Source organism: Sander vitreus, chromosome 14 (genome assembly GCF_031162955.1).
Source record: "Sander vitreus isolate 19-12246 chromosome 14, sanVit1, whole genome shotgun sequence".
Taxonomy (NCBI): domain Eukaryota; kingdom Metazoa; phylum Chordata; class Actinopteri; order Perciformes; family Percidae; genus Sander; species Sander vitreus.
Window position 1 is genome coordinate 16,078,964 of NC_135868.1, and position 13,317 is coordinate 16,092,280.

The 13,317-nt window shown below is 41.3% G+C and overlaps 2 protein-coding genes across 3 annotated transcripts; one reads left to right on the forward strand and one right to left on the reverse strand.

Annotated features, from left to right (window-relative positions):
• Positions 1 to 595: 595 nt before the first annotated feature.
• On the reverse strand, positions 596 to 7,697 carry LOC144528504 (ubiquilin-4-like). 2 transcript variants are annotated; one of them, XM_078267124.1, is made up of 12 exons: positions 7,509 to 7,697; positions 5,798 to 5,949; positions 5,339 to 5,487; positions 4,971 to 5,233; positions 4,663 to 4,821; positions 4,276 to 4,498; positions 4,025 to 4,164; positions 2,825 to 2,908; positions 2,278 to 2,393; positions 1,921 to 2,179; positions 1,662 to 1,823; positions 596 to 1,505 (listed from the first exon to the last, which is right to left on the reverse strand). In XM_078267124.1, the coding sequence occupies exons 1-11, from the start codon at positions 7,650 to 7,652 to the stop codon at positions 1,671 to 1,673; spliced, it is 1,842 nt and encodes a 613-aa protein (XP_078123250.1). In that variant the 5' UTR covers positions 7,653 to 7,697; the 3' UTR covers positions 596 to 1,505; positions 1,662 to 1,670. The 2 variants fall into 2 exon arrangements, with proteins under 2 accessions (XP_078123250.1, XP_078123249.1); XM_078267123.1 differs by having other exon boundaries at positions 596 to 1,823.
• A 3,547-nt stretch (positions 7,698 to 11,244) lies between these two features.
• LOC144529078 (lens fiber membrane intrinsic protein-like) lies at positions 11,245 to 12,527 on the forward strand. The gene is made up of 4 exons (XM_078268017.1): positions 11,245 to 11,427; positions 11,616 to 11,765; positions 11,937 to 12,071; positions 12,277 to 12,527. Exons 1-4 carry the CDS (start codon positions 11,253 to 11,255, stop codon positions 12,336 to 12,338), a joined length of 522 nt encoding a protein of 173 aa, XP_078124143.1. The 5' UTR covers positions 11,245 to 11,252; the 3' UTR covers positions 12,339 to 12,527.
• Positions 12,528 to 13,317: the final 790 nt, after the last annotated feature.

Consider the following 13,317-nt stretch of genomic DNA (forward strand, 5'->3'; position numbering starts at 1 on the left):
ACTAATATAAAACAGTGAAAACCAGCAAATTTAGAGTTAAGGGTTACATATCAGTTTTTTTCTATGACATTTTTGGGAAATATGAGAAATATCTGTAACATGAAGCGTTATCCATACTTGTACCAAACAAACTGGGCCTAACGTACCTTTCAATAAGACCATTTGTTCCCCCCAAAACTGATTTACATTACAATATGCAACATTTTCTTATTAAACAAACAGAAGCAGATCATAATTACTTTATATGAACTCCAAGACCATAAAATTTGAATGAATGGAAAGCTACAGGCGTCATCTTACACCATCACAAGGCTATAATCACCTGACACAGGGCATAGACTGTTTTTGACCATGTTTTATTCTTTTTTAGTACAGTACTGTTAAAAGTTAGTTCCAACATGTTGAGATGGATTTTCTTTTTCAGCTGAGGTCAACAGACAAAGCAAAGCTATAGAAGCAGTTGCCAAGGTTACCACAACTACAATGCTGAGATTTTCAAAAGAAAAAGAAAAAATACCAACCTAGAACTTGATTTTAGAAATGTATGGTGCCACCATACCATAACTGTTTGTAAAGCTTTTACATTATTTATTCATTTCTTTTTTTTCCTCACTTGATTTCCATGTTTATTTAATTATCTCTAGGTACTAACTGCACCTCAAAGAAAAAAAATAATAATAATAATAATAATAAAAAAGAAGAATCAGATTAAAATGAAAGAAAAGCTTGTTGGTTTCATTCATATTCATTCTAACAGCTTCCTCTGCTTTGGAGCTGCTACAATGTGATATTTGATTATGGTTACCGTCCTGGATGATGCTGTGTGGAATTTATTGGAGGTTTCTAATGAACCCACTGAATGGGGGGTGTCTTTGCCGACAATGCTCTTATAGGGCAGGGAAGGACAGAAGGCACAGCAGTGGTGCCTCAGAAGAAAAAAAGACACTGAGCACCCGTGAGTGGGCACTTTCATCTGGAATGACAAATTACAAGTTTAGGGAAGTGTGGAGGGCGTCATTTTCTTAAGCACTTGCAATAAATAGTTAAAGTCGTTGGGCAAAAACAGCTATTTATGTAGAATCTCGAGTATGGGGGAAAAGGGAGGAATGGGGTTGAACGCCTGTATGGACAAGATATCTTCCTGTTCTTGTTCAGAATGACTGTCTGTATACCAGTAAATGTTCATGTATTGATTTGCTAGTTAAATGCTAACAAACTGCCTTACAATGGCCATGTATGAAACAGAGCCAACAGCCAATCACATCACATGGATTTATTCTGTATTATGTAAATGTTTGTCTGCAACACTCGACTCCAGTTTTATGTGAAGAAAACAACGAATGAAGAGATGGTTGGGAGTCCCTTTTCAGGAGAGGTTTTCGCTTCTTTTCTCTGCACCAGAACGCCCCTCAAGGTGAGAGTGGTTCAGTCCGGCTCTACAGCAGCACTCTGGGACAGAGATCTGGTTGGATGACGCCAAAAAGGTATGGGGACTAGGGAATGATCTGAGAACAAATGTAGAATGAGGGTCTTACAGATCCTGCCCAAGTTTCTTCTGCAAAGTTTGGGACAATACACTTAAATTTCTCTTGGTTCTCTGTAGATGCTGGGTGTATTTATGAGTTAGGTATGTATGCACGTGTCTGTGTGTCAGTATGTACTGTATGTCTTTACGAGGGCTGTGAGCCCAGCAGTCTCTCGATGGCGGCATTGATGTCTCCTCCAGTAGCGATGAGGGCCTGCAGGTTGGCCTCGCGGTTGATGAAGCCCATGGCGCTCAGCTGATCCAGCTGGGACTGGAACCTCACCTCTGGGGTCTGGGTCTACAGGGGAAGGGAAATTAATGGAACTTAAAAAAAACAAAAAAAAACCATACAGGTGTGAAAGATGTAATATCAGTGCATGCGCTTATGTGTGTACCGTTGCAGTTCCTCCTCCACCTCCTCCAGCAAACATCTGGAGCATCTGTTGCATCAGCTGCTGCTGGGCGGCGTTTGTTCCTGCACTGCTGGGAGAGGAGGCCGGGTTCTCTGTGGGCATGCCCCCACCTGTGGGTATGCCAGGAATTCCACCAGCGATTCCACCAGGCATTCCACCGGGAATTCCACCGGGCATTCCACCAGGAACTCCACCGGGAATTCCACCGGGAATTCCACCGGGAACTCCACCAGTCATTAAACTAGGGCAAAAGGAAAAACAGAAGAGTTAGAAGGAAAGGAAGGAAGGAAAGAAAAATACAAAAAAGCAATACGTGCATATCTGTCTGTGAGAGCATACCTGGGCATTAGGCCTGGTGCTTCTGTCTGCAGTGTCTGTAGACCCTGTTGGATCTGCATTAGAGCTTGCATGGCCCGTGGATTGGTCATCACTGACAGGGCTTCTGGGTTCTGCATCTGCAACCAAACAGAGAGTGAAGCAATGAATTAACCAACCAACCGATTGGCAGTCCATTTACTGTACCCTAATTTTGTGAAAAGACCTAAAGGCTGTTTTATGCTTCTGCGTCAACTCCACGCCGTAGCTACGCCGTCGCTCCTATGCCGTCGCTCCTATGCCGTCGTGACCCTTTCGGAGTTCTGCGTCGGGGTTGCTTTGCATCGCTGGCATTTCACTGCCATAACGCTAGTGGGTGTCGCCTGGGTCTGTGTCGCTCATCACCGAAACGGTACTCAGAATGGCAAACCCCATAAGCTGTCGTGCTAAAATATTTATCTTATTTGTTTGGCCTTTTCTTGCTTAGAATTTGTAAACGTATCGAGAAATAGACACAGTAAAGAGATTAACAATCCAGGACTGAATTATCGGACTGAAATGTGTGTGGTACCTGCTGCAGAAAGATGGGCAACTGAGATCTGAACTGTTCCTGCAACTGTGGGTTTCCAGCAAACAAGGGGTTATTCATCAAAACCTGGTAGAGAGAAAGAGAAAGACAGTGAAAGTTATGTCATTCCTAGGGTTGGGTACCAAAACGCGGTGCCAATAGGGCACCAGTCCCGATGTAAACGGTAGTAACAAGACCAAATAAGAACGAAAATGTCGATGCCTGACTTTTTTTTTTCCAGAAGCATCGCTGCACGGGACACTACGTTACCGTTAGCTAGTAGCTGGATTAAACACAATGGTTAAAATGCTGACAGCTTACGTTAAGCGGTGTAAAGTGTGACTGTATTTCCCTGTGGAGTATTCCAACACCGGGACATAACAGTCCGCAACTGCCGTTGTCGGAACCATCGGCACCATCTGGTGCTTGTTTTTGTCATTTACCAGCAATTTACTGGTGAAATAAGTCATTGTTATTACATTATTAATCAATCATTTAATTTAGACCATATGGCCTTAGCAATAAACAAGCCGTTCTTTAATGTAGCCAACTGTCATTTTGTGCTCCGTTTTTTTATATTTTATATTATATACATTATGAATATATTATATATATTTCGGTTCAGGCACCGGCACCGTTTTAAAAGTATCCTTTTAACACAGGTATCGGAAAAACCCAAACGATACCCAACCCTAGTCATTCCACATCTGGCAATGCTGCATACTAGAGTATGCTTTAGCACCTTGGCAAAGGTTTCAAACAAAATGTTGAATAACAGAAATAAAAGCTCTTGAGTCTCCCCCATCTTTCATGTCACTGTTTGTGAAGTTCGCAACACTCCACTGTAAGGTTTTTCTGGTTTGCCGTACATTCAGCCTCATTTGTTAGAACCAACTTAAGTCAGAGCTGTGTTGTGTTGCAATTGATCTTAACATAGCACCCTCTGTTGAGTATGCACTAAATAGCTGGGCTTATTGGCCTAATGCACAACAGGCCTACCTAGATCCTGCTATTTACAAGTCATTACAAACGGCAGACTTAATCAATCAATTCCATATGTGGTACACAATCTGAACAACAAAAAGTGAATCTAAACAACCAGGATTTGCACTGTAATATGACTATATCTGTGGGTATTTTCTGTGTGGTTGGTGTGTATGTAAAGTACATTTGTTTGTGTGCACACATCTTTCTGTTTTATACCTGGGAGGCCAACTCAGGGTTTTGAGACAGTGACTGCATCATACTGCGCATGTAGGGAGCGGACAGCATGTTCTGCATCAACTGAGGGTTTTCCGAGATTTGCTGCAGTAAACTCTGCATGCCCGGGCTGTTGAACATCCCTGCAACACACAGAAAAGAATGGAGTTTATTTATGTACATGTGTATACAGCTAAGTAAATAAATTGCTTAGCATGCAGGTGTATTGAGAATCATAGCCTGCTCCGTCTTACCATTGCCCAGACTGGCAGGATTGATGCCCAGAGGGTTGGACACACTGGGGTTGGTGCCCCCAGTGGTGCTCGTGCTTCCTGTGGTGGCCCCTCCACTCTCAGAGGGGTTAGAAGAATTTGGTGGCCCCCATGGATTAGGCAGGGGCTCCCGGTTCTCTGTCCGTGATGGCTGGGCACCAGACTCAGAATTCCCACCTAGAGCTGAGAATGGGTTGCTACCAAACTACAGGGAAAGAGATTGGACACATTTGAAAATACATCAAAAAACACTGAAACATAGTTACACTGGCAAGAAAAACTAGACAAATGTGTGAAAACAAACGCTAAAAAGGATTAACAAAGCGCAAACAAACAAGTATTCAGTCAGTAAACATCCCTCCCAGATACCTGTTCCCTGGCAGCGCTGAACATGGGTTCCTGGATGTCTGTGTACATCCTCCGCAAGGCATTGTAACCTCCTGGGATGCTCTCCAAGTTGCTCAGAGCCCGGTCCTGGTTCCGCATCATTTCCTGCATCATGGCCGGGTTCCTAGCTAGCTCCATGGTCTGGGAGGTGAGATAAATGGAGAGAGGAGGCAAGTCAGTAAAATGTCATTCTAAATAGAAGAAGTCAAATCCTAAATCCTGAAAAAACTGTACTGTAGTCATACTTGTGCTAACTATCTAAGTGTGAATCTGCTCCCCATTTCAATTACCTGTCTCATGAGCTCAGGGTTGTTAAGCATGTGGGAGATCTCAGGGTTGCGTTCCATCAGCTGTTGCATCTGAGGGTTGGCCATGATCATCTGTCTCATCAGGTCTGGGTTGGACATCATGTTCTGCACCAACGGGTTCTCCATGATCTGAGAAAGCATCTCTGGGTTGGACATGAGCTGTCTCTGCATCTGCTGTTGCAGCTCCATGAAGTTAGCTGAGCCCATGCCCATTCCAGCTAGGCCGGCCAGGTCACCGAAGCCAGCTGAGGGAGACCAGATGGGTGAATGATGGTTACACACATTATCTTTGGGGGGCTAAACTAATAATGGGTGTCTGAATGTAAATAGTTACACACAGGTGGACTCACTCAGTATGTTGGGCGTCTGTGTGGGTGGTGCAGCAGTGCCAGTAGAGCCTGCTGTGGACGAGGGGTTGGTACTTGGACTAGAGGTGGAGGTATTGCCTGCTTGAGTGGAGGTTGAGCTAGAGGCCGAGGTGCTACCGCCATCTCCAGCCCTACAGAGATCATTTGTAGATGTGTGAGAAATTCAGTGTTTATGTAAGCTGAAAGTGTGCCTGGACACTTAGTTAGATTTAGATCCATTGTCACAGAGGGGCATTTGTTTCCACAGTGAGTACACATAGCAACATATGGATACACACATAGCCACATACAAATATAGTCAGTTAAAAATAAATGCAACAACAATTGCTGTTCACTGAATTCCACACCAAGATTGTATTGCAAGGCAAATTCATCTTTATTACAGGCCTGCTACAAAATGATCTGTTGAATCAACATGCTTTTATAATAATGTAGCCTTACTTGTGTGCTGTCTTTATGACCAGGTGAACCGTCAGGCCATCCTTGATGCCATGTTGGCTGAGGCTGTCGCCATCCTTCAAGATCTTCCCTGCAAAAATCAGAACCAACTGGTCCTGTTTGGCTTTGAACCGCCTCGAGATCTCTTCTTTAAACTAAAAGACAGCAATGAAGAGAGATTAGATCGAAAATGGAACGAGGAGGAGAAGGAGGTGAGAAGGAAACATGAAATGAAAAGGATAATATCAAGAACAATAAGATGGTAACACCTCAGTAATGCTGCTTGAATCAGTTACTGTTCTGTGGCAACATTTAGGCCTTACAATTTTTAATAAAGTCCTCTGTACTTATTCTAAACACTCCAAATCCAGCAAATAATGGTTACTCTGTGACTATTGTGAAAAGCGTAATTCACACAGAAAATGGTCTTAGCCTAAAGGAAGCTGCGCTCTTGTTACATCTTTATTATATTAACACTGCACTTCAATCAGCTACATGTTGTGCCGATACAGCACACAGGCACATTTTAATTTATAGGATATAAATGTTGATAGCTGAAACAAATGAGACAGAGCCACCAACCAACATAAGATCAAAAGTATAATTTCTTTCAAAAAGTTACTAAATCAAAAGCGGATGAATCTCACATATAATGTTCTTATTTTTGTTTTAGTTGACGCTGCTGATTTAAAAAAAATATATATATTTAAATAGCAGTTTGCTTTTATTATTGTTGTGTGAGCACCCCTGGAAGACTAGCAACCACTTTGTGGTAGAAAATGAGGATCTATGAAAAGAATAGAGAACAAAGAATGCTGTTATTCACATCAGTTCTTCGCTTTGACTATTTCACACCACTGTTAACGTTATGCGAAAATGTATGTCTCAACGAACGCAAAATGTTCTCATTATGTATTTCAAGTATAAAGCTACGTGTAGATAAGGACGACAACACACACTTGCAAGTGAAAGATCTAAGTCCAATGTTTTACCTTGAAACACACGTGAATATACTATAAACATGCAACACACACACACAACCAAAGAGAAATGTCTACTTATACCACACTGTACTGATAATAGCTTGACTAGTGTGTGGCTACATGATTGAATTATGGTTTCACTGCAACACGTCGCCAAGCCACCAGCAGCTCTGAGAGTATCTCTTATTCCCTGGGAAGCTGAATGACTCAGTGGCAGCAGTGAGAATGTTCTAGAGTATTAGCAAGCTTTAGCATCGTCAAAACTGTTGAGCTGGAATGGGAAATGAAAGCGATTCATCATATCCTTCATCCACAACCACTTTCGTGGTTTCTATCAGGCCATTATTGCTTGAACGCAAACCCGTCAGCTGACACTTGTTTGGCTTCTGCTAGCTTACGTTGGCTTAGTTCGCAAGCTGAGTAGGCTAACGTTACCTAGCTATCTGTTACCGTTAGCTGGCTAGCCGGTTAGCCATTTCAAAAATGAACGTGGTTGTATCTCTTTACTGGATGTCAACAACGTTGATAACGCCGAACAATTGTTGACCCAATCAGTACTACTTTCCTTACACACAACCTCTTTGATTCCATACACTATAAGTTAGCCGGTAAGAGTGACGATAAATGCTAACACGGCTAACTACTAACGTTAGCTTCGTGGCTGAAGTTGTGGGCAGGGGCATGACGTTAGAGCACAAGCCAGCTCCCCTCCTGCGAGATCATCGACCAACCTGAGTGACAGAAGCATCTTCTGCGATGGCGATTTCTTCTTTGTCTTTAGGGGTTTTTACTGTGACCTTAATAATAGTTCCCTCCGATGCTTCAGGTGTATTATTGTTGTTATTACCAGGATCTGCGGCGCCTTGGTCAGCCATCTTTACTCCGCCGATGGAACAGCTCGGGTCTGGCTGGCGTCAGCTTCCGGGTCATAAGAGGTCAAACCTCTTTCCAGAACAGGACGAGTCTCAGGAGTTCCCACGTCGGCCTGGTTTCCGCACATCCATGGGTTTCCCCTGAATTCTCTGTTGTTGATAAAGGTTTATGTGATGTTTGAAGAAGCTGCCTGTTAGATCATGTCTCTAAAAGCGGTAGTTAGGAGTCAGGAAACTTTTCTGAGCATGTAGTTAGTCTACCCAACATGAATGAAATGTGCAGATTTGCTGCTTTACCCTATTTTAAATATTGTAAGTAAAATAAATAACGATTACTTAATCAAAATGTAGACAAATGTAGACAGATTAATAAATAATACAAAATAATCAGTTATTATAAAAAATAAATTGCAAAGTCAAAGTGAAGTGGTTAAGTCAAGTGAAGTCCACTATAGCCCAACATCACAAAATTACCTCAAGGGGCTTTATAATCTGTACAGCATTATCGATTATCGATTCAGTGGATAAACTCCCCACCAAAAAAGTTTAACGGGAAAAATGTAAGAGACCTCAGGAAGTGTTGTGCCTTTACCATTTATTTTTTTGGGTCTAAAAATACAATGAAAGCATATGTTCAAATTAAGTTTTGCTTACATTTGAGTTTAAAGTTGCATCAAGCATACTGTCATGCTTAATTAACCAGTTCAACATCAAATTTACCCAGCTCCAATTCTAAAAACAAACTAAAGTGCATATGATTAATTGCCGGTGTTGCTCTGTTATTTCCACACTTACAACTGTTTCTGAATCTGAGATGACAAATTGTCCTCTTTTTACATTGTTATGGTCATCATCACATCAGCAATTGTTCTGTGGTAAGTATTACATCATTCTGTGTCTGCATCTGTTGACTGTATGCTTATAGTGACTGTCAGCCTTATTACCAGTTTTGACCAACAAATGAATTGTGGTAACACAGTGTTGTAACCACAGATGGGAATGACTTTTTTTGTTATAGATGGCTGGGCCCTGTGGGCTGTGTCTCTTTAGTTATGAATACATCTGAAGATGCCTGCAGGATTCCTAATGGTCAGGAACCTTCCTCAGGGTTTAGGGGAACCTCTGGAAGGGATCAACCCTACCTCAGAGTATTGGGGGAGCCAAAAGCCGGTCTTATATCAGACACTTTAAACAATAATACAGTGAGAATTTGGAAATAATAATGTTAATTCAACCTGTCTGACTGATGCTGACGTGTTCAAGAGTCATTCGGTGAGACCCACACTCCTCTGTTGCCCTGGGCTCGGACCAGAGGTGCAAGCAACAGTTTATCATGGACACATGCTTAGCCTGACATTGTGCTCTCTTACATTTTTTCCCTTGATCATTTTTTAACCGTCTTTATACAGAGAGGATTGGTTGAAAACAGGGCCTTCCTAAAAAAACACATGCATTCAGTCTGACCTGAAAGCTGCCCAGTTCCCAAAATCTAATTTGTGTGCCAAAGGTAGTTCCACTGGAGTAGTTGGGCCTTAAACCTTAAGGCCCATCAATGGGGGTCACTTATCTAACCTTACGGCCACCAGTCCCTACAGTCTCTGCCCTTTCTTATTTTATATTTTTTCACAGACTGAGAGACTGAAACATGCCCTCACTTATGTTCATGCACATACCCAAACACATTCAAACAGAATATCCAACAATCTCTTACATTACTCATAATCCCTGACCTCTGTTGTTACAACAATGCATGTTAAAACAATTACCACAGATTTAAACTGTGGTAATTGTTTTGAATTCTTGGACACTACAAAGTATGTCATGTTTTGTATGTTAATCTTTTGAATATAAGATTTGTAAAGTTCACTTTTTGTAATTGTTTTTGTGAGTCATTAGTTGCTGAAAAAGTTCATTTTCTAAATATTCATCTCAAGTCCTGCAGTCCGTAAGGTCTCAGGATATAAAAACATATATTTTATTTGATCTCAGTTAAGACAATCCTATAGTAGAGGTAGAGAGACACTGTGTGTATAGAGCGCTCGCTCTATATGTGTCCCTCCATACGCCACAGTGTGTCAGCACTGAAAGAAAAGTGAGTGTTTCAGCATGTTGCATTGACACAGACAGTCAACTGCATACCTATGCATATCCCCAGTTCTAGTGCACACCATTTACAAACAAACAAAAACAAAACAAAAAAGAAACATGGACCACCACCCCTTTTCCAAGGCCCCACACATAGATCCAAATGTACAGGGTCACATGAACGGTGTCTCATTCAAGTGCATCCCACACAGGGAGACTGATTGCTGCAAAGGATTTTGCTTTCATCGACAGAAAAACGAGTGGACAACTTTTTGGTTGTAGTATTGTCTGTGACTCTCTCTCTTTTCCCCCAAGTGTGCAACAGCTCTCTCTCTCTCTCTCTCTCTCTCTCTCTCTCTCTCTCTCTCTCTCTCTCTCTTTCTCTCTCTCTCTCTTTACCTCAGCAAGGTGGGCAGTAGAGAGGTTGCATTTCCAGAAACAAGGTAAGGGATCAAATTTCGTGTGCTTTTTGTGTGTATCCTAGAGCAATACATTTTCACTTATGATGACTGTGATTGGACAGACGCTGGCAGAATCAGATAAAACCTCATTACAGCTGAACAAGCACTGGTGTGACATGAGGATTGGGAAGGGGAACAACAACAAACTGCAACATTATAGCTTTTACTTTTTTACTTTGCACCTGTTAACTAATAGTGATGGTTCCACTAAAGAAAAGGTAAATATGTTTTATTACCGTAAATGTTTGTTTATAGAGTATATTAGTCACAAATCAGGGGGTTTAAGCAGCTATAAATGTGCTTGTTGCATGCTCATATATGGCGAGATATTTTCAGTTTGGATGTTTGTTAATAATAATTATCTGTTTGTTCTTATTGTGGAATGGCTTTATGATTGGCTGGCATCATATGTGGTTTTCAAAAGCTCAATCAAGTATTTCATTTGACTGAACATATTTTACTATCACAACCCTTTTTTTACAGATCCTTTGTGAAGTGTTTTTCAATTTGTATGAACATGTTGAGTATTAATACATTTTTTAAGATGTCATTGTACACATATAGTGCCATGTAATATGTACAGATAGATAGATAGATAGATAGATAGATAGATAGATAGATAGATAGATAGATAGATAGATAGATAGATAGATAGATAGATAGATAGATAGATAGATAGATAAATTAATACACGAAAAAGATTTAGGGCTTATTTCCATTGTGATCTTCTATTGCAGTACAAGATGGCAGATTGAATATTAAAGTGTTTTTTCGAACATATTTTAATTCATAGTGTCTTTTTTTAATAATTATATATTAAATCTCTTACGTTGTAGGTCTTGAAACAGTATGTGTGTGTACATAAAGTGCCAGATGTCTTAAATTTGACTTTGACACTGTAATTCTGTGTGTGAACATGTGTGTGCAGGACATGAATAGCAAAACATGATTTCTACAATTTTTACAATATCTGCAATACCCTTAAACTTAACTTTTTTTCCATTTTCCCTTACTACATCACAGTTGCTCTGCAGCAGCCCCGTTATCTCAGCTCAAGATGTACAGCTTCATGGGAGGAGGCCTGTTCTGTGCTATTGTTGGTAATATCCTGTTGGTGGTCTCCACTGCAACTGACTACTGGATGCAGTACCGTCTCTCTGGAAGCTATGCCCACCAGGGTCTGTGGAGGTACTGCATGTCCAACAAATGCTACATGCAGACTGACAGCATAGGTAAGGACACTAAGGATGTCTTTTAAAATCTTGAACCGTTGGCCCACAATTTAAATGTCCTTGTAAATTTGAGTACCGACTAATGCAAGAGACATGCCTTTTTCTTTGTGTGAGAAATGCTTTCTGATGCCATATACTGCTAAGGATGGCATACTATATCTGATGATTCCTTCTCTGTTTCCTTTCAGCTTACTGGAATGCCACCAGGGCCTTCATGATCCTTTCAGGGATGTCGTGCTTTGCAGGCATTATCGCTGGCATCATGTCATTCGCTCACTTCTCCTCCTTTGAAAGGTTCAACCGCTCCTTTGCTGCAGGAATCATGTTTTTTGTCTCCAGTGAGTCTTGGTTCTTCTGAACTTACACACACACACACACACACACACACACACACACACACACACACACACACACACACACACACACACACACACACACACACACACACACACACACACACACACTAACCTCAATCATAACTGCAATGTACCTCCTTGTCTCCCTCTTAGCTTTCTTTGTTCTGCTGGGTATGGCCATTTATACTGGAGTGACCGTCAACTTCCTGGGGAGGCGCTTTGGTGACTGGCGCTTCTCCTGGTCTTACATACTGGGCTGGGTGGCCATGCTCATGAACTTCTTTGCAGGTGAGAAAGGACAAAGCCTGGGAGTCAATCTTTGTCCAAACATAAAGTAAACCCTATGCATTATTCAGAGTTGTCAGAGAGCTCAGAAGAAGCAATAACCACAGAAGCTACTATAAAATTGTTTATTGCTAGTATACTTATTGAATTTAATTTTGTTTTCATACATAATGTGCATCATCAAATACATTGCCTCTGTCTGTTGCAGGTATTTTCTACATATGTGCTTACAGAATGTGTGAATGCAGGAGAGGAAATGGCCCACGCTAGAGAGATAGACAGTTTGTTAAAAAAAAAAAAAAAAAGAGGACAATGACACTTTGAGTTGAGGACAAACAGAAGTTGGAGGACAATAGTGTTGACTGATCTACTGAAGAGATGACGTTGGATGCTGCTCCCGGAGGCCTTTGAGGATCTGCTTAACACGTTTTCTAAAAGTGGATATTGTTTGATGATAGCAAAGAGGATCTTAATAAAACTAATAATGTGTATAATTATTGTAAGATGATATTGGTAAAATCTAATAAAAAAATTACTGTAAATGGGCACATTCAATAAAGATGGTCCTCAAATATAAGTGTAATTTTTGCAGCTGTACTGAAAGGCCACCAGGAGATGGCAGCACTGAAGCACTCCACTAGAAGTACCAGAGCAGAGCACTTGGAGTTGATGGCAGATGTGCATTACTGGTTGAATCAGGATCAAATATCTGATAAGATTGCAAACTGTTGAGGAACATCAATCATTTATACAGTCATAATGCTCTACCTGCATCACAGACAACTAAAACTATGTTTCCCCTCAGGAAATGCTTTACAGTAGGAGGCATAATATATTGTGGAAAGGTATGTATGAAATATTAGTCTACACAGCAGAGAACAATACATCAAAGGTATATAATACATATGTGTGTCTCAGGATTCCCCTGAAGCTATTTGATTTGTTCCTGCTTCAGTACTTCAGGCAAGGATTCCCCCCACACTGTGTATGTTCTTTATGAAGTTGTTGTTTATGGGAGAAGGCGTTGCCTCTGGCAGCCAGCATGATCTTCCACAACATGTTTGTTGACATCCCCTGAGTACACTAAAGTACAGGCAGTACATGCAAAAGTGATGCTTGTGCTTGCATGTGTGTGCAGAACAGGCTACAGTTCTTACAGCACAATATAACCTGAGGAGAAGATCATGTTCCTGGACCGGGGGGACCAGGGTGGGGTCTCCAGCCACTGATTGTTCAACTGCCATGTCCT